At 48.9% G+C, this 24622-nt stretch overlaps 1 protein-coding gene across 6 annotated transcripts in view; it reads right to left on the reverse strand.

Annotated features, from left to right (window-relative positions):
• Nucleotides 1–1984: 1984 nt before the first annotated feature.
• Nucleotides 1985–24622, reverse strand: part of OVOL2 (ovo like zinc finger 2) — a 29185-nt gene continuing 6547 nt past the window's right edge. For all 6 annotated transcript variants that reach the window (XM_059134119.1, XM_059134118.1, XM_059134117.1 and 3 more), the window contains 2 exons: nt 15097–15286; nt 1985–2661 (listed from right to left, as the gene is read on the reverse strand). In XM_059134119.1, coding sequence (XP_058990102.1) covers nt 2348–2661; nt 15097–15286 — 504 coding nt within the window. In that variant the 3' untranslated portion in view covers nt 1985–2347. The remainder of the gene's footprint in view (nt 2662–15096; nt 15287–24622) is intronic.

Here is a 24622-nt window from a genome sequence, read left to right on the forward strand (position 1 = left end):
GGGCAACTGGCTGGTTCAATTAGGAGAGCATACAGCTCTTGATCTCAGGGTCATGAGATCAAGCCCCATGCTGGGCATAGAGCTTATTAAAAAAAAAAAAAAATTAAAATATGTGAATATATAAAAATCCATCCCTAGAGAGAATATCTTTCCAGCTGGTTCACAGTTCCCTGCGCAAAACAGGACCCAGGCCAGCTTCCCCAGACAGTCGTTTAGATATTCCCTTATCGTTTTTGTTGTCAGAATTACCCAGATAACTGTGGAAAACAAATCAAACACTTTCTAGACTCCTTTCCCTGTACCAAGTTCTAGGAGACACGACAGGATGTCAACAATTGGCCCCTGCCCCCAGGGCAGAGCCCTCAGTGCTGGCCATCCCAGGAGGCCGCAAGAGCCTTCACAACTTCCTACTTTGCTGTTCCAGGTCCCAAGTGCATCCCCAGTCACCGTGAACACTTGGACGTGGCCATGTAGACCACATGGTGCTGTGGTCTCAGCTCTCAGGTCTTCGTGCGAGGCCCAGCAGGACCACATCCACCCAGCAGGATGGTTCTGGGGCACTGGGTGCCGCCGTTTAGAGAAGCCAGAGGTGTGAGGATCTCCCAAAGCCTGCCCTAGCCTCATGCCTGCCTCTCCTTTAGTTCTAATTGAACTTGGTGGGGGGCGGGGGAGGTGGTTCTTTCCTTTCTTAAGTGTGGGGAGAGGAAAAGTGGGATTTTGACCGGGTTTAGGATTCTTGGCCCCTTCCTCCCACCACCAGCCGATGGCCCCTGCAGCTGCCTCATCTGCTCCTGGGCACTGGGACACTGACCCCTTCAGGAGAGCTCTGAGGATTGCTCCAGAGAACGCTGCACAGCCAGGGGTGCCCTACATCATAGATGCTCCCCAGAAGGGTTTATTCACTCCCTTCAGAAAGGGGAGCCGACTGGCAAGACCGATGTTAACTCAAGTTAGAGGCCACGCCACGGAAATTGTCCAGATTTGGCATGATGCCTGGCCTGCGGTGTGGGAAAGGAGGACATTGGGGGAGGGAGTGAAGCAGGCAGAGAGGTGGAAAGAGGACGGAGAGGAAAGCAGACAAAGCAGGGCCATCACCCAAATGCTCCCCAGCCCAAGCAGCAGCCTGGTCCTGGTGCAAGATCTTCCTCTTCCGGGGAAGAAATGAAGCTGGGGCTGTCAGACCCAGGGCAACAGGGGAAGCCTGCCGCAGGACTGCGGGGTACAGGAGATGAGCACTCCGCTCAGTTCCCACAGCTCCCCAGACTGGGGAAAATCCCTTTCTCAGCCACCAGGGTTCCCTGAGGGTTTGGGCCCTTCCTGCTACCCACCCTGTCACCGAAGGACCCTGGAAACCACCTCACCACCCCTCTTGTCCCCTGAGGCTGCTGCCTCTCCTTTGCCCTATCTCGGTCTCGGGTCTGCTTTACTGTGAACGTCCTGGGCCTCTGGAGCCAGGCCTCCCAGGTGAGGCGATCCAGGTGGCCAAAGGTCACAGTGCTCCGCAGTCACATGCCCTGAAGGAGACGGCTCTCCCTCCCGCAAGACCACAGCCCTGCACCTGGCCAGGGAGCGCTCCTGGCGGTCCCGCTTCTGCGGGCTTCACCTGCAACCAGCAAGTCAAGTCCCAGCCCCAGAAAGCCAGAAGCAGCTCTACAGTAACCCAGGGCCACGGAAAATGACGAAAGCATTCAGGAGTGACCTTCCCCGTCCACCCCAGGCGTCTCTGCCCACCTGCCTTGGGGCACCTGTCCATTGGCCCTCCTACCCCGTACTCAAGATCTGCTTCTTCAAACCCACCTGCCAATACAAAGTCATTTGCCCCAAATGACCTGAAATCGAAGGTCACACATTAGGCCCTAATCAGGGAGCTAGAACTCAATGCTCTGTTTTGTTTTATAATTTCACAAGAACATTTCATTTATTAAAATAATTCCTGTAAACTCTTTTGGAATAATAAAATCATTTTCCTTGCTTGAGGAGCATGGCAAGTGGAAGTACTTTTATTTCAAGGCACCATAAAATGAGTCTCTCTAAGAACACCTCGGCCTCCACATGTGAAAATCCCAAAAAAAAAAAAAAAAAAAAAAAGAAAAGGAGAGAGAAAGAAAGAAAAATGCCTTACAGTGATCGTGACCATCCACAAACTTTTGTTAATGTGACTGTCAACAGGATGTGGGTTACAGGGGACCTGCCACCACGATTCTCACTGATGACCCTTGGAACAGATCCCCCAGCTCCGCCTCCGCCCTGGAAGGGCAGAGGGATGAACTGAACCCAAGTGGGGTTGGGGGAGCCTTCAAAACCCCAAATCCCTGTAAACACAGCAGCTCTGGCTGCCTCCTCCTCCTCACTTCTCCTCCTCCTCGCTCAGGTTGGCATTCCCTGGGCGCATGGACATCAGCTTGGTTTGCAAAAGAGCCGCTAGTTTTTTGGACGTCTTTTTGAGAAAGGCGCTGCCTGGGTGGGCACTGTTCACGTGCAGGTACAGGTCCTCCTGGGTGGGGCCCGTGTAGCCACAATCCTCGCAGACGTAGAGCTTGTCCCGGCGTTGCTTGTAGGCATACTGCTGCTGCACCCCGTGGATCTTCTTCAGGTGGGACTCCAAGGAGCAGCGCTGGGTGAAGGCTTTGTTGCAGATGTCACATTTGTAGGGGCGAATGCCTGCAAGGTCGATGGGCAGACATATTACCAGTGGGTCACAGTCAAGCCAGAGCCTCCCAACCATGAAGCCATTTACAAACATGATGCACAGCCCAATAGCAGAAAACCAAACCTCCTGATTCAAAACCGGGCAGAGGAACCGAACAGATCTTTTTTCCAAAGAAGGCAAGCAAAGAGCCAACAGGTACGTGACAAAGTGCTCCACACAGCTGGTCGTCAGGAGAACATGAATCACGGCTGCAATGAAATATCACCTCCTACCTGTTAGGATGATTATCATCAAAGACAAGAGATAGCAAGGGTCCTTGAAGATGTGGAGAAAAGGGAGCCCTTGTGCACTGCTGGTGCAAATGTAAACTGATGCGGCCATTATGGAAACCAGTATGGAGGTTTCCCCAAAAAACAAAAATTAGCACTACCATGTGACCCAGAAATCTCTCATCTAGGATCTGTTTCCAAAGGAAATGAAAAGAGGATCTCAAAGACACATCGGGACATCCACGTTCACTGCAGCATTATTAATAACAGCCAAGACATCCAAATAACCTTAAGTGTCCATCAGCGAATGCACGAATAAAAAAGATGTGGTATATTTATACAAGAGAGTATTATTCAGCCACGAGAAAGAAGGAACTCCTGCTATGTGCAATATTGTGGATGAACTGTGAGGGCATTATGTGAAATAAACCAGAGAAAGGCAAATACTGCGTGGTACCACTTGTGTGTGTATAAAAGTCAAACCCATAGGAACAGAGTGCATAAATGGTTGCCAGGAGCTGAGGGCTGGGAACAAAAAATCAGCCTGACCAGGGACTCAACATGAGGAAAACAATTCCCAAGGGTTCCCAACATCCACATGAGCAAAGATAAAAAGAGATGCCAACTTAGCAAAGAAACACCACCTGGCTTTGGGAGTAAAGGTTTTTGGTTTTCCCACTTGTACGCCTCAATGTTTTGATTTTATAGTGGGCAAAGTAAACCTTGTTTTGTTTTTGTTTGTTTGCTTTTTAAAGATTTTATTTATTCATTTGACAGAGAGATCACAAGTAGACAGAGAGGCAGGCAGAGAGAGAGGAGGAAGCAGGCTCCCTGCTGAGCAGAGAGCCTGATGTGGGGCTCGATCCCAGGACCCCAAGATCACGACCTGAGCCGAAAGCAGCGGCTTAACCCACTAAACCACCCAGGCGCCCCAAACCTTGTTTTTATTTTACGTGGTTTTCCTGGAAATAGACCCTGTAAAAAGGATTCCAGTCCGGAGTGAAGAAAGAAGTGCGGCAGCGAGAGGAAGGAGCCCTACAAGGTGGGGACAGCAAGGCAATCACTGCTGTGAGCGACCAGAGTCCAGTTCCACTGGACAAGGTGAAGGGACAAGGTAGAGCACTCAACTCTGAGTCATCTCGCCCCACACAGCTATGGTCTCCACCCCCCCACCCCCATTCCCACCCCCTATAACAGCCTGTCAGGGGCTGTCCCTGGGGGGTGCCAATTCTCCCTCCCTGTCTGGTGCCAGCAAGAACGCTCTCAGACAGAGTAGCAGGTGTGGGCAGTTGCAACAGGGATGGGTGTGCCCAGAAATGGCAGGAGCCAGGGGCGTGGGCTGGACACGGGTAGCATCTGCCACAGTTATGAAAGCATTTCCAAACCAGATCTCTCACTGGCCTTCAAATTGGGCTAATATCGGTGGGGCTTGCCTTCTAGATGGAGAGTTCCCATGTGCCATCTCCACTGGGGATCATCTTAGAGCCCAGAGGCCAGCAGAGCCATCCCCTACAGGAATCCCCAAAGCCTCCGATGCAGAATTTAAGGGCCTGCCAAAAACTCATCAATCCAGTGAGATAATATTTCAAAAATTGAAACACATTAAAAAAAAATCCGTAGGAACGAGTTATCAAAAATCTTAAACAAGGACAAGACCCAACAACACCATCCTCCAGCTTGAGGCGAAAGGAAAAACACGCACTCTATGTAGATGTTTTCATGTATTTCTAAAATGGTTATTATTTTCCCCCATAAAGTTCTAGCTGTTGAAAAAACACACTGCACAATTGAAAAGTAGCTGAATTAAAACTCACACTTAAAAATGTTTCAATATATATATTTTTAAACACGAAAATGGAATTTATGATGATTTTACTATCCTGGCTTTAATGGAAGCAAACTTATCCAAAGATATTTTCAAAATCTACTTTTTTAGCTTCACAATGCTCTGAAGGATTTCTCCATGTTGGTGCCTACAGCTCAGTTTCATTCCTTTTCAACAGAACCGTGGTGTTTTGTCATCTCTCACAAGCCAGAGATAGGCTGACTGCCTTGTAACAACCGGGTCCTCGCCTTTGCTCCTGGGGCCAACAGTCACACTGCACCCGCTGGGAGCTTCTGGCCATGCAGAGTCGCAGCCCCCCACCCCCCAGACTGAATGGAATGTGGAGCCATGGTCCTCAAACCCAAGGGGCTCACCAGAACAGACTCCTCGCCCCAGCCCTGGTGTTTCTCTTTCTGGGGTAGGGCTGAGACTCCTGTGTTTCTAGCGAGTTCCCAGGTGATGGGAAGGCTGCGTGTCCGGGGATCTTTGGGAGTCACATGTCTAACTCCACGCCAAATGAGGCATGACCAAAACTGAAGCAGGTAGAAACGAACATTCGAAGAGACCCATGACCAGCAAGGAGATTGAATCAGTAACCAAAAAACTGCCAACGAACAAAGTCTAGGACCAGGTGGCTTCGTGGACAAATTCTACCAAACGAGGCATGAGGATGGTACTTCAGGGTCTGAAAGCAGCCCTGGCCTCAGTATTTTCTCTCCCAGGTTACATGCCCCCATTTTCTTAAAGGCAGATGATAAGGGAAGTTGAAATGGAAAAAAACTATTTCCCCCCAGCTCCATCCAACCACCCGAAGGGTTTGGAAACCAAACCCTTCCACTTTTCATGCAGTCCATGTCCAGAAGCACACATGGGAAGCATATCCTGTAACATGCATGTGAAAAAGGTGTATTGGGTCAATGCAATTCAATTCAGGCAGAATGCAGGTCAATCTTACATTCCACACACTCTAGAACAACTGCCAGAAGTTAAGAAACTCCTTTCTAAGCCTTGGCACCGGGAAGGCACATAATAGGTGCTCAGTAAATAATTTTTCAATGAAGGAATTAATGAACCCCTACGGGCCCAGAGAAAGACATTTAAGAAACAAAGAGATTGAAGAAACTGGCAAATTTAAGTGGGGTGCCTGGGTGGCTCAGTCAGTTAAGCATCTGCCTTTGCCTCAGGTCATGATCCCAGGGTCCTGGGACGGAGTCCCACATCAGGATCCCTGCTCAGTGGGGAGCCTGCTTCTTCCTCTCCCTGCTGCTCCCCCCGCTTATACTCTCTGCCAAATAAATGAATAAAGTCTTTTTTTTGTTTGTTTTAAGATTTTATTTATTGGAGAGAGCGAGACAGAGATAGTGAGAGAGGGCGGGAGCAGGGAGGAGAGGGAGAAGCAGGCTACCTGCTGCGCCCGAAGTCCTGTGTGGGTGGGACTGGACCCCTGGACTCCGGGATCATGACCGGAACCGAAGGCAGACACTTAACCAACTGAGCCACCCAGGTGCCCCAATAAAATCTTTTTTTTTTTTTTTTTTTTAAAGAAATTCACCCAGAGGCCAGTTACTCCTTTCAATAGTTATTGGAAATAACCCACTACTGTTTTAAAACATCCAAACTAAACACGTGGAGAGGACAGTACACTTACCCCCCGGCGAGCTCCTAGGCCCCCCAGGAAAGGATGTTTCCAATCCTGCTCTAGGAAGCCCCACCCCATCGGTGACCCAGAAAGGTGATCTGAAGTGGCTGCTGACCAGGGCTTTGCCAGATCCCTATCCCCTGGCAGAGGTAAGCGTGCTGGGAGCACATTTCCTTCTGCAGCCAGCAGGTCGGCCGAGCCCCTTCCACAGACAGAACCCCCAACAAGGCCCAGGGCAGCAAAGGCTAGAGATTCCAGAGCCCTGCATCATCCAGACGATAGAGAGAATAGGGATGACTGCTGCGGGTGGGCTTTTCCCAGGGACGGTGCATTATGGGATGTGAGCCGGGCTCAGAGGACCAGGGACTCACAGACACCAAGATGGATGTTAGACTGCCAGCACCAAAAACTGCAGTTAGGGCAATTCTGACTTTTGCACACCTGCTTCAACTCCCCTCTCTGGAAATACCACATTCATCCATCACTCACTGATGCAAGCAGACACGGTCATGCAGCAGCCCCCAGGTGACCCTTCTTCCCGGAATCCCCAGCCCGCCATGAACTCAGGGGTGGGTGGGAGATGAAGGTGAGCAGAGAGGACACCTGGGCAAAGGGGACTGATGCCAAGGCCTCCCCAACTCTGGGGACTCACCCACCTTAGTGCTCTGGAGCCAAGGCCAACCTTGCCCCTGTCTGGAGTGGGATACTGGAACTCGAAACCACAGCTGCACCAGACATCATTAGCCTACTGACACCACCCAGCGAGAGTCCCAGGCCTCTGAAAACCCACGCATCACACATCTGTCACTCGTCACGTGAGCCCATGATGGATGGCTGAGCCCCTCCAGACCTCAGTTTCTTCACCCACAAAATGGGGATAACATTCATACCCCCTTGTCAGGCCGGTCAGATGATTAATGGCGACGTCACCTGCAAAGGGCCCAGCACATATTACGTACTCAGTGGGATACAGCCCTGAGAGTTTACGGTCCAGCTCAACAGTATGCTCTCCTCCTAAACTGGCTGGCGGGTACATATGTAGTATGTCTTTCCATTGGCTCAATATAGACACTTCACACGTACTTTGGGATGTGTTGTTTATTTCCCGGTGCAGAGAGAAAAAGGGTAATTGTTTTCAATATGGTCATGAGGGTCTGGTGGAGAGAAGAGTGGAGAGCCCTCCATTTTGTTGGTGACCCTCTGGAATGTTGTGCCAAACGGCCTCTCTGACCTTATTCAAAAAAACACTGCATTGGGTCATCCAAAAGGGTTTCTTCTCTTCAAATTTTATATTCCTATTACCAAAATCAAGCTTTGTATCACACATCTCCAAAGAAAATTCTTGGCTACGGGTACTTTCTGCTTGCTCTCCTTGCCACAGCCTGGTGCTCCCTTGCTGAACTTGTACAATCATGAACTTCGGCAAGCTTTTTACAGTCCTCCTTGTGGGAGTGGGTCTTCAGGGCAGCCTCCCTGGTGGCCGTGGCCACCAAAGGCTGCTATGTGTATTGGTGGCCGTGCCTACCAAAGACTGCCATGTGTTGACCTCAGGCCCATGTTAAGGAAATTATCTACAGAAAGATGGACACAGGTAGACAAAGGAGGTGTAAGAATATTCACGGCAGTCTTACATTTAAGGAAAGAAGGAAGGAAGAAAAGAAGGGAGAGGAAGACAACTCTGAGAATGGAAACAAGTTCATCATTTGGGACAGGGGAAATCATGGTGCCTCCACACTGGAACTGTCATAATCTCATATTAAGAAATGCCCTGACAACTATTAAAAAGAGGCGTGTCTGCCTGTATAGATATGAAAGAGGATCCAAGGCACATATGACATGAAAAAAGCAATGTGTATTAACAACTTTGGGGGATAAATATTAATTGGTGGTTTGCTTTCGGGCATGGAACTTTAAGGACTTGGGAGGGGAGGAAGGCTTTACTTTTCTTCCTTATCATTTCCACCCCCTCACCCCCGCTTTCCTATTATTTCTTTAGCTGAAAAGTAAGTCAAAATGAAATAGAGCAGGGACTGCCTGATGAGCCCAGGAGGCGATCCCACCGGACATCCTTGAACTCCCTAGCCCTGGAGTTTCCTTTCTTCTTTTTCTGCCATCTGCCCCACTCCAAACTTCTCCCAATCTGCATTTTTCCTGGACGAGTCAATCCTTCCCTGTAGGTTCCAAACAAAGACACTATTGTTTCCTCTTCTTCAATCAAGATGGGATTTGTTTGCCTTCCAGTCCCTCTCAATGTGGCCCGGTGGAAGATAAGGCCAGAGGGCGTCCCAAGGGGTGGGGCAGATACTGCGGTGGGCCCATGCCCCCTCCTCACCTCCCCAGCCTCCTAGAGTCTACATTCCTCAGCTTCTCTCTCTGGAACTCCAGAAACTTCCTCAGGAATGGCCGGCAATGGGAATGGCCTCCTTTATTCCAGAGTCAGAAAGTTATCACCAAGGTGGGTTATTCCTCACAGCACGAGACCCCTGAAGTCTGCGCTGGGGACCCCGCAGATGCGTGTGGCCTTCTTGGCTGTTTATAGAGTGGCTTACAAGTTCTCGTCTTCACTGGCTGGAGTCTCTTACAGACTCAGTAGCCCTTTTCCAAACCAGAAGAAAATAAAAGACTTTCAGTAAATGCTGAACTTGTCTGAGAGACCTTGGCACATCTGGCCATACCAGTCAACAATGCCCAGGCCACACTGTGGCCCTGGATGAACGTGGTTCTGCCTGACAGGCGCCCACATGCCGCTGGTGGTGCTGGGTCCTGAGCAGTGAAGTGGGGTACTCAGTGCTGAGTGCGACACATGCAAATGCTGGGTATTACATTTTATTCTAGAATACGGATCCCCCGCTACAAGGCAAATCATTTTCTTCCATGGATGGCCGTTCTTAGGAGGCATTCCAGCTGGTTCAAACTAAACATTGAAACAAACCCAAAAGAATCTTCTCTAAAAACAGGCCCGTGATATGATGTTTTTCACAGGAGGAGAACGGAATATACATTAGTTTCTTTCTTCTTCTTCTTTTCTTTTTTTTTTTTAGGATTTTATTTATTTGAGGGAGAGTACTTGAGCAGAGGGGGAGGGGCAGAGGGAGATGCAGACACCCCGCTGAGCAGGGAGCCCAATGCAGGACTCAGTCCCAGGACCCAGAGATCATGACCTGAGTTGAAGGCGTATCTGGAACCGACTGAGCCACCCAGTCATTCCACATTCACTTCTTTCAAGCTCATGGCCCCTTCTCTCTATTTTGACCAGAATCTCCCACACTGGCCTCAGTGGTCCCGTCAACTCCAAAATAGAGCAGTTTCCTCTACTATGTGTGTCAGGGAAGCTGCTGGTCCATTTGCAGACCCCCTTGGCTAGCTAGTGCTTCATGCTGCATATATCCTGTGTGGCCCACTAATGGCTCCCGACTGCCCCCTTCTCCAAGGAATGGGCACTGGGCAACTGACCACCCAGCCCAGGGGAGAGGCGGCTGTCTGACTGACATCCAAGTGTCCCCCACTTGTCTATAGTGTTTTCACACCCCAGAGCCCCCGTGGGACCAGGCTGAGGCCACATCTCTGCTCACCCCCTGACCCTGCCCTGTTCCACTACCCTCCCCGCTCCCTCCAGGTTTCCTCTGACCCCTCCCTCAAGAAATCATTTTACAAGAAGCACATCTCAGAATCTGCTCCTAGGGAACCTGACCCAAGACAGTCTGGATTGAAAACAGCCCTTGTTTGCTGATCTGTTTTCACAAAATGTTAGTTTTTGTGCATCAGTTTCTGTCTTCCAACCTTGAATCAGATGCCATTTGACTAACATCCCCTCTCCCCATCACACACACACACCCTCTGAGTTACTTTTTTCTTGGTGAAGTCAACCAAAACAAACCAAACCAAACAAAACAAAACACCCTTAATCTTTTCTTTCACCCACTTGGATATTAAGGTCAGACATTTACAGGCTCTGGTTTCCCTGGGACTCTTTCAAGGTGTCTCTTTGTGTTCTGAGTCTTCCCTTAGAGGCCCTGTCCCTCCCAGCACAGGACAGGAAGAGACCTGGGGGAAGGAGAGATTAATCCTGGCTCTCTCCACCACTCTCTTTGCTCACCTCATTGATGCTGTAGCCACAGTTCTCAATAGAAGGGTCCTGGGATCCCAGCTAAGTCTTTAAATGAGTCATGACTGGTCCAGTCAGAATCTAAGCAAATACAGACTTAACTCAACTACTGTCTCCCATATCTGCATTCACACATCTTTGCTTCTGGTCAAAATACATTTACTTGTAACCGTCAATAGCAAAATCTGACCTTCACATCTTCATCAAACCCAGCATTCTGGTAAGGTCTTTTGGAACCAGGGAGGTTATGTACACGAACTTTGAAAATGATGATGATGAGATGAGAATCCTAGATTTTTGCTCTTTTTACTGACTAACCCTTTTATGTACAGCTCGAGGGAAGGCAGGGCAGGCCCTCCCACCAGGATGCTATGGCTGCTCCTTCCGCTGCTGGCGTGGCTGCATCCCCAAGCCAGAAATCCTTTTTTTCGTAAGCCCTTTGCTCCCCATTCTGGTCCCTTATTACCTGGAGGCACATCTCCAGCAGCAAATAAACCAGGGCAGGAAAAACAGGTTCAAGACATTTCTGTAATTCTATTTGTTGATCACTTAAGGAAGCAAAATTATGTTTGAAAAAATTTTAAATTACCTGTAGATTTGATCTTATAGTCAATGCTGTCCAGCAGACATTAAAGTGCAAGCCACTCTGTAATCTTAAGATGTCCAGTAGCCTCATTAAAATAAGTAAAAAGAGGGGCATCTGGGTGGCTCAGCCAGTTGAGCATCCAACTCTTGATCTCGGCTCAGGTCATGATCTCAGGGTCATGAGATCGAGCCCCACACAGGCCCCATGCTGGGTGTGGAGCCTGCTTAAGGTTCTCTCTCCCCTCTTCCTTTGCCCCCTCCCCCACAAACGTACTTTCTCTAACAAACAAACAAATAAATAAATAAGTAAAAAGAAAACAGGTGAAATTAATTTCAATGATATATTTTAACCCAATGTATTCAAAATATTACCATTCCAACATGGAATCAACATCAAAAACTGAGATGGTTTACATTCTCATTTTGCATTAAGTCTTCCAAATCTAGTGTTTTCCACTTAACACCACATCTCAGTCGGACCAGCCACACACTGGGGGCTCGGTGGCTACCCGTGGCCAGGACGGCTGCAGCTCTTCCCCTCCTAGATGCCTTCCCTTCATGGAGTAAACTGTGAAGCTCTTCAGGAAAAGCATGAGGTGGAAGGCATTATGATTCACCAACTTTAGTAATTTTCAGCCCCTCTGAGTCACTAAAAATGTCACCTTCGAGGAGCAAGAGAGGGAGGAGCTCAGGAGTCTGAGATGCCGGCCATCTTCCTCCTTGCTCACTCTGCCGGTATCCTGGTGCCGCAGAACATGCACGCTCAGACTCCCATGCTGAGGAAGGCACTGGGAGGCAAAGGGAACAGAGAAGGAACTGACAAAATGGAAGCCCATGAACTCCAGCATGAGCTGGTCTGGTTCCCTGCTCCACCGCTTCTGGTTGTCTGACCTTGGTGAGCCCCATCTGATCATCCGTTAAGTGGGGCTCGCTGACTCCTTGGGGATGAGACAGCAGCGTTAAGTGCTGAGGGCCTGGTATGGAGGAAAGTGACTACTGGGGGCTTGCTGCTGTCTGAAGAAGATGTGGGACCTTCTACAGGGATTCCCAGCCTCTGCCAAGCCACCCCCCTCGCTTGCTAACCCTTCTTGTCCTGAGAGGACACTGTCAACACCCCCCACCCCCGAGCCTTCCACTGGGTCACCTCAGTTCCAGGAAAGTCAGTTGCCTTTCTGCATCTCTCTCCCCAGAGACCTGCAAGAGGCTGGGGGGGAGGAGCTGCCTAGGAAATGAGGGTCCCAGGTCCCTCCTCATCAGGGAGGAATGGGAGTTACTGGATAAATAGCCCAGCTTCCTCACCCCTGGAGCAATTCTATGGAGCATTCTACATGGTTCCTCAAAGGGTCCCCAGTGGGGTTGAGCCCCAGCTGTCCACAGTGATAACCTGCTCATTAGCTGGTTCTTATCGGTTGTCTTCCCCTCCCCATCTCCCCTCATAGCCCCTCATTATGCTTCCTGAGATCACCTCCCCAAAAAACCCAGCTTACCCAAACCCACAGGACCCCTGCCAGCCCACTGCTCCCTCAGCAGTCTCCTTGCTCCAGCCTAAGGGGCCTGCCTGGCCACACAGAGATCAAACTTTTGCTGATTCACTGGTTGCTAGGGACTAAAAAAGAAGCCTTACTGCCAGACCCAGGAGAGGACACAGTACATGATTCCATCTCTACTATGCTCAAAACCAGGCACCGTAATTCATGCTGTTACAAGTCACACAAGTAGTGCCTCTTAGAGGGAAGGGGATAGTGACACAGAGAGGAGTGGGGCCTTCTGTGGGCTGGACAAATGTTAGGCCCCTTGTCTGTGGGTTTGCTTTCAGTGATTTCAGTTACCCATGGTCAACCGCAGTCCAGAAACAGATGACCTTCCTCCTGACCCATCAGCAGAAGGTCAACAGAAGCCTAACACTACGTCACAGTGCCAACGTCATTCGCCTCGCTTCCTCTCATGGCATACTCATTTTATCATCTCACATCATCACAAGAAGGGTAGGTCTAGTACGACAAGGTACTTCCAGATACAGAGATAACATTCACTTAACATCTATTACAGTATATCGCTCTAATTGTTCTATTTTATTAGCAGTTATTGTTATTAATCTCTTACTGTGCCCAGTACATAAATTAAACTTTATCATAGGTTATGAACATATAGGATATATAGTGTTTGGAGCAACCTGTGGTTTCAGACGTCCACTGAGGTCTTGGAATGAATCCCCGTGAATAAGGGGGACTCCTGGAGTCTGTTTCGAGGTCTCAGTGCTAGTTATCTGGGTGTGTTCACTTTGTAAAAATTCCTCAACTCGTCAAACTACACACTTATGATTTGCTAGCACTTCTCCAGCGTGCTCCATTTAAATGAAAAATCCACTTCAGAAAAGGTTTTTTTAAAAGGAAAAAAAGGGGGGCGCCTGGGTGGCTCAGTGGGTTAAGCCTCTGCCTTCGGCTCAGGTCATGATCCCAGGGTCTTGGGATTGAGCCCCGCATCGGGCTCTCTGCTCAGCGGGGAGCCTGCTTCCTCCTCTCTCTCTGCCTACCTCTGCCTACTTGTGATCTCTCTCTGTCAAATAAACAAATAAATCTTTAAAAAAAATTTAAAAATAAAAAAATAAAAGGAAAAAAGGAAGTTTTTTTTTTTTTTTTTAAAGATTTTATTTATTTACTTGAGAGAGAGACAGTGAGAGAGAGCATGAATGAGGAGAAGGTCAGAGAGAGAAGCAGACTCCCCATGGAGCTGGGAGCCCGATGCGGGACTCGATCCCAGGACTCCAGGATCATGACCTGAGCCGAAGGCAGTCGTCCAACCAACTGAGCCACCCAGGCGTCCCGGAAAAAAGGAAGTTTTGAGTAGGCTAGCCTACTCTCTCAGACGGAGGACACTCTTCCCAGGCCGGGGAAAGAGCTCCTGGCCAGCACTCTCAGAACCAAACAGTGTGATGAAGGTTATAAAAGAAATATGAATAGACAGGATCAGAGAAGGGCGCTGGGTGAGGACGGAAGTGCTGGGATCTCCCTCTGGAGGGAGCAATAGACATCTTCCTATCCCACCAAGATGCCAGAGGGAACCCCGAACTCTGAAAGGGCTGGAGGATCGGGAGACTATCTACAGTAAATTCTATGAGGCTGTAGGGAGAACAGGTCATAACCAGGACGGGTCTGAATGGTCAGGACAGGATGGGTTTACATGAGATGAAATGGGGCAGGATGAGACGGGGTGGGGATCTGAAGGTGGGACCCAGAGTGTAAGGAGCTTACATGAAGTCCACCAAGATGAGAAGTCTGGATTTCATCTCATCTAGAGTTGGAGAATTTTCAGAAGGGAAATGTCATCCTCAGAATTATCCTCAAAAGATCCCTCTTTGGAGGTGTGGAACTGTGGGCCTCAAGGGGAATTATAGGGGCCAGATGTTTCTAAATTAAAACTAATGAGGCCTTAACCAGAAGGGCTCAGAAGGGCTGGGAGAGAAGCCAATGGGCACCCCCAGGATTCTCTGTGAACTGAGCTGGTAAGGACCCAGGTCCACGCTTCATTGGTCAGGAAACTGAGGAAGGACCAAGGGGAGGAAGACACTTGGCAGCCTCACACAGGAGACCAACATCTCCTTCTCTTCCGGAGCTCCATCTGAGACAGGCTTACATCCCCACAAAGAAGCAAAGGACACCACCCGTGAGACCACAAGAATCCATTCTAACAGTCAGCCCAGTGACAGCTGAACTCTGCCCCTGGGGAGTCTTGTGTCGGCGATCACAACTCCGAAAACACTTCCAGCCCGTGACCCATCTTTAGGCCCTAGAATGGCCCTAGAACTTGGGCCATTACCACACCAGACAGAGGCGAAAACAGCGTCTGAAAAGAGGCTTTGCTGGGCTCAAGGTGACTCAGCTGCCTGGTGTCACAGCCAAGAGCTGAGCCCAGATGCCCCAGAAATGCCACCCTGCTCCACACTCCCAATGTGGTCTTCTGGTGGCCGAGGAGCAGGAGCTCCGCCAACAAAAGCAACCGCGAGGGGCACGCCCCCGTCCTCACCTGTGTGCGTGCGGACGTGCCTCTTCAGGTCAAAGGTGTCATTGAAGCCCTTGCCACAGAAGGTGCACAGGTGCCTCTTCACTTGGTTGTGGCACTTGAGGTGCCGGTTGAGCATGCGCTGCAGGCGGAAGGCCTTGCCGCACAGCTCGCAGCTGTGGGCCGCGGGGTCGCTGCACGTGCCTGTGGTGAACTGGGGAGAGAGAGAAGGAGGGGGTGAGGGCTTCAGTGCAGACGGGCACATGAGCTCAGCCTGGGAGCACACCTCCCCCGTGTTTCGCCAGGCTGGGGCTCCTGACCCCCCACCCTAAAACTTCCAAAGGGGTTTGGGGAAAAAAGAACCAAAAGCCCTGTCCCACATTCATTCACCCCAGCTGCCTCAGAACAGACTTGTGATTTCTGGGCACAATGGCTCCCCCCGAACGTCTACGCTTGCGGGCCTGACAGCAAGTCAGTGGAAGCTGGACGAGGGGACTGATGATGGGTACTCCTGCTGTGGGAGAAGGTGGTGCCCTCCTCCTCCTTTGCTCCTTCCCGCTGGCCGGAGCTCCAGCAGCCACTCTGGACCATCGAGGGGGAAGCCTGTGCTGGAAGGGCAGAAAGGAAGGAGTCCAGGGGCGCCTGGGTGGCTCAGTCATTAAGTGTCTGCCTTCGGCTCAGATCATGATCCCAGGGTCCTGGGTTCAAGCCCTGCTATGGGATCCCTGCTCAGAGGGAAGCCTGCTTCTCCCTCTCTCACTCACCTTGCTAGTGTTCCCTCTTTGGCTGTGTCTCTCTGTCAAATAAATAAATAAAATCTTTTAAAAAACATTAAAAAAGGACTCCAGGTCCTGATGAGGGCATGGAGCCTGTTGTACAGAGTCCCCCAAGACAGACATGGTCAATTCCTTCTTCCCTGTGCCTACTGCTCCCATCAGCAGATGGAGACTCTTTCCTCTCCCCGGGGAGCTGGGCAGGGCCTAGGTAATTTCTAGGTCTTAAGACACTCTGCAGCTGGGGGCACCTGGGTGGCTCAGTTAGTTGAGCATCTGACTCTTATTTTGTCTCTGGTCATGATCTAAGTTTGTGATATCGAGACCCACTCATTGGGGCTCCATGCTGAGCGAGGATGGAGCCTCCTTGGGATTCTACTCCTCTCCCTCTGACCCTGGCCACCCCCCCACCACCGTGGGCCCTTTCTCTCTCTTAAAAAAAAGAGAAAGACTACGCAGCTTCCACATGTTCCCTCTTGGAAGCCAGCTGCCTTGTAAGACTATTATGCTACAAGGAAGCTCAAGCATCCATGGGGAGGACAAGACCACTGGCAGAGCCACTGAGATGCCAGATAAAGCCCCACTGGGCCTCCCAGCCCAGCCCATATCTGCCATCAACTAAGGGACTCTGGCCGATGCCACCCAGGGTAGAGCTGCCTTGCCGGGCCACACCCCAGCTCCTGACCCACAAAAGTAGGAACACCTAACATGATCACTTTGGGAAGTGACTTGGTCAGGACCCCACAGCTTCATTCTCACAAAATAAACAAAAAACCCAGGCCCTGGGCTTCTAGTCCCACATGCCCTCAACGATGCTGGCCACTTCAAAGGCAGAAACTTAAATCTATAATTAAGTGGTGAAATACACCAGAGCCAATATATTCATCAAAGGTTTCCTAGTTACCAAATGAAATCCTTTAGAAGCTTGAGCCGACTGCTCCACTATTTACAAAGGGGGCTCATAACCTGATTTTCATACAAACATCATTAAAAGGAAGAGTCGGTCCTTGCTGGCTGAACACCTCCATAACCTCCAATACCTTTCAGCTTCCCTCCACTCTTGGTATCACCCTCCTCGAAGACCCAACTCAGCTGCTCCCCGCTCCCTGATGCAGCTTCTCCAATTACTGCAGCTTCCTCTGCCCCAGCAGTTTTCTGTGCCAGTGAGACCAGGGCCATCAAACCCCAATGTGCACACAAACCCCCTGGGGCTCTTGTCAAAATTTAGGTTCTGATTTAGCAGGTGTGGCAGAGTCTAGACTCTCCTGGGAGATGCCACTATGGCATAGACTGTACTGGGGACATGAGGCTAGGGTACGGCCCTCCCACAGTTCAGCCCTTTATCCCACTCGTTCCAGAGGGTTCCGAACTGCACAGATGTTTCCTCAGCATTCAACTCATCTCCTCAAGTAAAGGCCTTTGCAGAAGTCAGCAAGGGTTTGTGCGGCTTGCTGCCCCCCCATCCTCTAAGCTCTGACTCGGGGCACAGGGCAGTGGCTCACAAGTGGCAAAATACAAAGGGACTTGGGGAAGGCACAAGACCCCGGAACACAGTTTTTCGGTCGGCCTCCTCGTCTGCATGGGGTTTCATTTGTCTCATTGAACATATGGAGTGCCGGGTCAGCAGCAGGCCCTGTGGTCAGAGCTGCAGGCAGCGCAGTCACCACGACAGCTTGTCCACAAGAAGCTGCCAGTCTAGTGGGGAAGCAGACCCAACAGAAGGCCACTGATATCGGGGATGCTCCAGGCACAACGCACACCTCGGAGAGGCACCTACGCCAGGAGTAGTGAGCTCACTCCTCAGCCAGGCAAAGATGACTAGGAAAAGAAGGGCAACAGCAAAGAATATTCCAGAAGAGGGCACTAGGCAACAGGGAGACTGCGTGTGGTTCTGCACGACAAGCCTGAACCCAAGAGAGCAGTTAATGAAAGAGAGCTGGGGTAGCAGGGAATGGTAGCTAGCGTCCTCCTTGGGGCTCTACCCTGGGGCCCCCAAAAACTCAGCTCTATTCAAAAGACAGAGGGGCCACTGGAGGGCACAGAGGAGGATGGCCTCAGGGGTGGGGTTGTTGACCCAATGGGTAGCCACCCTGGGCCTTCCAGCTGCTCACAGCCTAGCTCTGCCATGTATCCCCCAAAAGGGTACAGCCTGGCCCTCATCCTGAGGGAGACCCAGTTGAGCCCAAGACTTTATTTCTGTCACTAGGATGGGGCAGGTCTTCTTGCTTAGAAGTCCCCATTCTGGGCATTGCAGCCCTTGAAGGGCTGTGAAAGACTAAATATGACCCAGAGTGCCTGGGTGGTCCTGGGATCAAGTCCCCAGGGAAGCTGCTGCTTCTTCTCCCTCTGCTCCTCCCCACTGTTGGTGCTCTCTCTCTCATATAGATAAATAAAATCAAAACAAACAAACAAAAAACAAACAACAACAACAAAAAAGACAAAGATGACCCGAGTCTTGGCAAACTGAGTATCTGGAGCTTCTGAAGGCCGAGTCTACACAGGAGAAAGGTCACTGAGAGCTGGTGACAGAACACAGACAACTGACCCAGGCAGTTTGATTAAGAACGTGCAGAAAGCTAGAACTGTTCCTGCAGAATGTTCTTAAAGCCTTGCCAACTTACACTCCAAACCCGAACTCCTGTTTACTTTCAGCCTTTTGGTAAATTCCTATTTTTAAAATGCTCTGCATGTAATATGGATACCTTCTATTAGAGTCCAGGATGAAAACTTTAAATCACTGGCATTATTTTGCTTGAACAGAATAAAATCTTGAAGGATAGAGAGAAAAGAGGTTAGTGACAGTTTAAGGGAGTGCAGGCCCAGGGGATCATCTGACCAAGCTACAGGAAGCCTTTGAACACAGGGGAGAACTTGAGAAGGGGGGAGGAGACTGGGGACTAAGCTCCCCCACCCCCCAACTGCAGTCCCAGGAAGAGTTTTCGTCTGGTTTTCAAAACCAGAAAAACAAACAAAAAAAAATAATAAATAGAAATTCTTCAGGTGTGCCTCCACAAAGGCAAATTTTCCATTTCTCTGTCTTCCTATACATCCCCATTCCAAAGGACGGCAAACTGAGCCCGCACCAAGGGGCTCATTTAGGGAATCCATGAAGCACTGTTTGCCACCTCTCTATGACCAATCCAGCACCTGGACATTAACAAATTATATCTGAAGCCTTAAAGGGGCCTTGTTGAAAGAAGTGTAGTTAATTAAATGGCAAAAGACCATGGCTGATGAAGCCAGCTTCTGCCAGATTATTTCAATTCTCAGACAGGAAGGACTATTTGTAGGATAAATTCCTAAATGTGAAATTTATCCCAGAGTATATTTCACATATCAGGTGCCCTGAAATTCTGTCTGTGGCAAAAGACCAGGAACTACCTATATGTCCATCCATAAAGGCTTTGAAAAGACGGTAGAACCATGTAACTAAAGCAGCTAGAAAAAGGAAACAGTGTCAGCTGTCAGATACCTGATCCAGCCAGTCAAGCCCCCAGAAGATTCTAGTTTGCCACCATCTGATCATAAACATGAGAGAAACCTCAGGCAAGAATGGCCCAACTAAGCCCAGTCATTCTGCAGAACTAGAATACAGAATAAGTTAGGCAGCTAGGGGTGCCTGGGTGGCTCAGTTGGTTGGGCGTCTGCCTTTGGCTCAGGTCATGATCCCAGGGTCCTGGGATAGAGCCCAGCTTCGGGCTCCCTGCTCAGCTGGGATCCTGCTTCTCCTCTTCCTCTGTCTCTCCCCTCCCCCTGACTCTGTGCTCAGGTGTGTACTCTCTCTCTCTCTCTCAAATAAATAAAGTCTTTGGAAAAAATACACTTAGGCTGCTGAATGTGGGGTTATTCGTGAAAGCGCAACAGGGAACTGTAATAGTAAGAAATGGGTCACATTCTCTCCAGGTACCAGATCTGCCACATTTCCTAATGTTCTCCCCCAGAACGGGCTGCAGGATACAGACAACATATCCGATTCCCGGAATGACATCCCAGGGGCCTGAGTACCAGCAATCCCTCCCCAGGTCACTGGTCCATCTTTACAATGTTTACAGAGGTTTACACCTAATACCTGACCTCCTAAGGGTTCAAAATAAGGTTAACCAAATCTGACCTCATTACCCTACTTTGCAGGGTAGACCCGAACTAGTTATGTTTTGGCCATCTTGGTTACAGAATGAGAGGGGAACAAACAGACAAGGAGTGTTAGGGATCAAATGAAAACCTACTCCTGCCATCACCCACTTGTGGGATGTCATTTAATATCCCTGAGCTACAACTTCCCCTGTGTAAGGATGACAAAATGGCAGGGTGCCTGGTGGGCTTGGTCGGTGGAGCATGTGACTCTCGATCTCAGGGTTGTGAGTTCAAGCCTCACGTTGGATGTAGAGATGACTTAAAAAAAAAAAAAAAAAGATAAAATGGTATTAGATGAGCCATCTTCAGCAGCACGAGGATCTAAGAGCAGAGTCTGTTTTCCTTTTCCTTAAGTTCAAGCCCTGCTCTGCCACTTACAGTCTGTGGGGGTACAGTCTGAGAGAGATTACTCCCTCTCTCTAAGCCTGTAATACGTGCACAGTAACTGTATCTGCCTCTCAGAATTGTTAAGGAATTAAATAAGGAAAGCTATGTAAAAAGGACCTGGAGGGGGCGCCTGAGTGGCACAGTCAGTCAAGCAATGAACTCAGTTTTGGCTTTAAGCTCCACTCAGAATCTCAGGGTCCTGAGGTCACCCTGAGTGGAGCTCCACCCTAAGTGTGGAGTCTGCTTAAGACTCTCTCTGCCCCTCCTGACTGTGCTCTCTCTCTCAAATAAAATAAATAAATCTTAAAAACAAAAACAAAGGACCTGGAGGTCAGTAACACGTAACTCATAAGACAGGTTCCAAAGTTCTGTGACTCTGAATAAAAGGTAATTGGTCCAAATCTCTCGTTTCTCCGTTGCCCATTTGAATTTTCTCTCTGATGGAAAAAAAATAAAAAAGGGAACTAACCTTCAGTATGAGCAGGCAAGGCCCAGTCCTTCATCCACAACTCTGAAAACCAACGTTCTTACCTATCTCCCTTCTGCCATAAAAGTGGGCCCAAGCAGACACGGAGCTACAAGGCAGACTTCATCCCCTTTGGTGTCAATATTCCTGTGGGTTTTTTTTTTTTTTTAAGATTTTATTTATTTATTTGACAGAGAGAGATCACAAGCAGGCAAGAGGCAGGCAGAGAGGAAGGGAAGCAGGCTCCCTGCTGAGCAGAGAGCCAGATGAGGGACTTGACCCTAGGACCCTGAGATCATGACCCGAGCAGAAGGCAGTGGCTTAACCCACTGAGCCACCCAGGCGCCCCAATATTCCTGTGTTTTGATATGGAACCCACTAAGGTGTTTAATTATATAGGGCACTGCTCCAGACCTGCCGTGGTGGGGGGGGGCAAGGGGGTGGGGCGCGGGGTATATACACCATGCTACCTTCTGGAAAAGCTCAACAGTCTCACCCTTTATCCAAAATTAATCCTTCGCAAAAGGCTTCTTAAGGAAATGTGGGAGCTACCATGGACGTTGGGAGGTGACATCGGTCTGGAGATTGATTTAGGGCAAGAAAGATGTCTTGAGAGACTGAGTGATTCTCCAGCCCCATGGTTGGGGGGCGCTTTCTTGCTTGCTGTCCTGTTTCCTGCAGGATCTCTACTTTCATTTTAAAAAACACACAGGTTTCCCTCTAGGTCTTCTAAAAGAACAGGTCTTTGCAGCAAAAACAAACCAATCATTGTATCAGGGCTGCTGAAAACTGCAGGAGTGTCTGGGAGGTAGGGACTTTGGCTGGCCCTCTGACCAACTTCAAAGCTGGCTAAGGTCACTTACCTGTCAAACTTCTAAAGCAAAAAAAAATCCTTTACTTTCTGTTGATGCTTCCAACAGAAAAGTTTATTAAATTATTAATGGTCCTATTTCCTGTGGGAGAGTACTGTAAAGGTGGTGGCCATCTGGATAAGATTTTCACACTAAGCAAGGGGCACCTGGTTGGCTCAGTTGGCAGAGCATGGGACTCCTGATCTTAGGGTCGTGAGCTGGAGTCGCATGTTGGGCAAAGAGATTACTTTAAAACAACAACAACAACAACAAAACAAACAGGGGCACCTGGGTGGCTCAGTCAGTTAAGTTTCTGCCTTTGGCTCAGGTCATGATCTTAGAGTCCTGGGATCGAGCCCCACATAGGCTCCCTGCTCAGAAGGAAGTCTGCTTCTCCCTCTGCCTCTGCCCCACACCCCTGCTCGTGCTCTCTCTCTCAAATAAATAAATAAATAACATTAAAAAAATTAAACAAACAAAAAAACATGCTAAGCATATTACCCAATTCCCTTGGGATAAAAAATTCCCTCCTGGTCCCTGTATCACTTCTTTAGGGTTCACAACTCCACTATATGGTAGAATAGAGAACCTTTTCAAACGCAGGGATAATGAAGAGCATATATCCTTATAATCCAGGAAAAAACTGTGGCTCCAAGAGAACTAACCTGCCCTTGGTCGCATAACTTGTAGGTGCCCATATTGAGATTTTAGGTGTGCTCTGTTACCTACAAAACTTGTACCTATACTTCCCCTGGACATGCCCAAGGATCTGGGCATGGTGTGGGGGAGACAGAGAGGATGAATCCTATTGTTTGTCTCATATCATGGTGAGAAATAGCTTCATGTCAGACTGTCAACCCTAATGGCTACAGTGTCAAAGATACCTCCCACAATGCAACACAACAACCGTAAAAGAACAAGGATCCTTGGGTTGGACTTGGCTACTAAAAACTGTGTCAAATTCAAGGAAACCCCTTTGGGCTTTTCCCTTCTTTCCTTGAAAATGAGGGGATTGGACCACACAAGCTTTAAGGGTCTCTGTAGTGGTTCCTATGGATGGATACTCTTCTCAGCACCTATTCCTACTTTTCCTGGTGGGCCATCCCATACTGTGGAGGCTAAAAAGCTATAAACTACATTTCCCAGGCTCCCTTGCAGTTTTAGATGTGACTTGGGTTCCACCAGTTTACATACACTACTAGGAGATTTGAATTTGGGCCTGAGTTCGTTGGGCAGAGGCATCACGATGCAGGAGCAGGCAGCCATAGAGGCCACTGGGTGTAGCTCCCTTAGTGGCCAGTTCTGCAGTGTGTCTCTGGGATTATATCCTGGTCTTTCTTTTGGTCCATTTATTATTCTATCATTAACCATGCTCAGCTGAAGCTAACGACAATGGATTCTGTTGTCTGCAACTAAACCCACTTCACCCATGTTCAAATGAAAACCCAGTGCAATGAACACTTACATGGTTCTCTTATTCCTTTTCCCCCTCTTCATTAATTTAGCCTTTTTTTGAGCATGTCTCCCAGATATTTTCCCAGATCTGTGTTTCTTCTTGCTCCCTATCTCCTTCCAAATGTTGTCATTTACATCCTGCCTGTACTTCTATTCTATGTTGACTTCTGTCCTCCTATGAGTCAGGCATTACTGTACCAGGTGCTGGGGATATGAGCCTGGTAGGAATGTTCCCTGCAGTCGGTAGGTCTAGAGTCAAGAAGAGGAGTCTGGTCAGCCAAATATCAGACACATGGTCAGTGAGTTACAATGGGGGTGGGGGCAAGGGGAAGCCAATTCTCCCTCAGGAGATAAAAGACAATAGGCAAGGAGTTAGGGACAGAGCTTATGCTCTCTTACAAAAATCAAATGGATGGGTTTTTAAAAACCGCTTAAATCCATGACTCACAACAATATTTTAAAAATAAACAAGTTGGCCATCGCTGTAGAATTCTGGTGAACCAGCAGATTAGCTGGAAAACTGTTACACGAAGGGAATCTTTTTTGGCCTTTCCTAAAGGAACTGTCTCACTGGGATCCAAACAGCAGGGGAGGGGAAATAAATCTCTATACAAGAATATCGGCTAAGAAATGAAGGACTATCACAACCATTGATAACCTAAATCCCTTAGACTCTGAGTATTGACAGCTGCTAACATCACAGAGAGGCAACCAAATACCGTGTGCTTCTTGATGTTAATAGATGACACTCTCCCCTGACATATTTTTTTAGCTAAAATAAATACACTTGAGCAAGCATCTAAAGCAAGTGTTGTCCAACAGAACTTTCTGCAATGACATAAATGTTCTAGTCTATATTGTCCACTACAGTAACCACTGGTCTCACGTGGTTACTGAGCACCTGAAATGTGGCTCATGCAACTGAGGGACTTAATTTTTAATTTTACTTAGTTTAAATTTAAACAGTCACATGTGACTTTGGCTACCAGGGTGGGCAGTGCAGCTACAGAACCAACTACCCATTTAGAGAAAACACAGAAGACCAAGGAGTGTTAGACTCCGTGGTGATGCATTCCTCAAAATCCAGATTGTTAGCAACACTCCAAGCAAATTATTCATCTCTTCAATAATTAACTTATAAGGACATGAAAAAGAGATGGAGGGAACGTGAACAAATTATAGAAGAAATGAAAAACACTGTGTAGACATTGTGTGGTCCTGATTCAGCAAACTGAAAAAAATACAAATTTATAAGACAATCAGCAATGTGGGGCACCTTGGTGGCTCAGTGGGTTAATCCTCTGCCTTCGGCTCAGGTCATGATCCCAGGGTCCTGGGATGGAGCCCCACATCGGGCTCTCTGCTCAGCGGGGACCCTGCTTCCCCCCCTCTCTCTCTGCCTGCCTCTCTGCCTACTTGTGACCTCTCTCTCTTTGTGTCCAATAAACAGATAAAATCTTAAAAAAAAAAAAAAGACAATCAGC

This window comes from Mustela lutreola, chromosome 9, assembly GCF_030435805.1.
Source record: "Mustela lutreola isolate mMusLut2 chromosome 9, mMusLut2.pri, whole genome shotgun sequence".
In the NCBI taxonomy this organism is placed as follows: Eukaryota; Metazoa; Chordata; class Mammalia; order Carnivora; family Mustelidae; genus Mustela; species Mustela lutreola.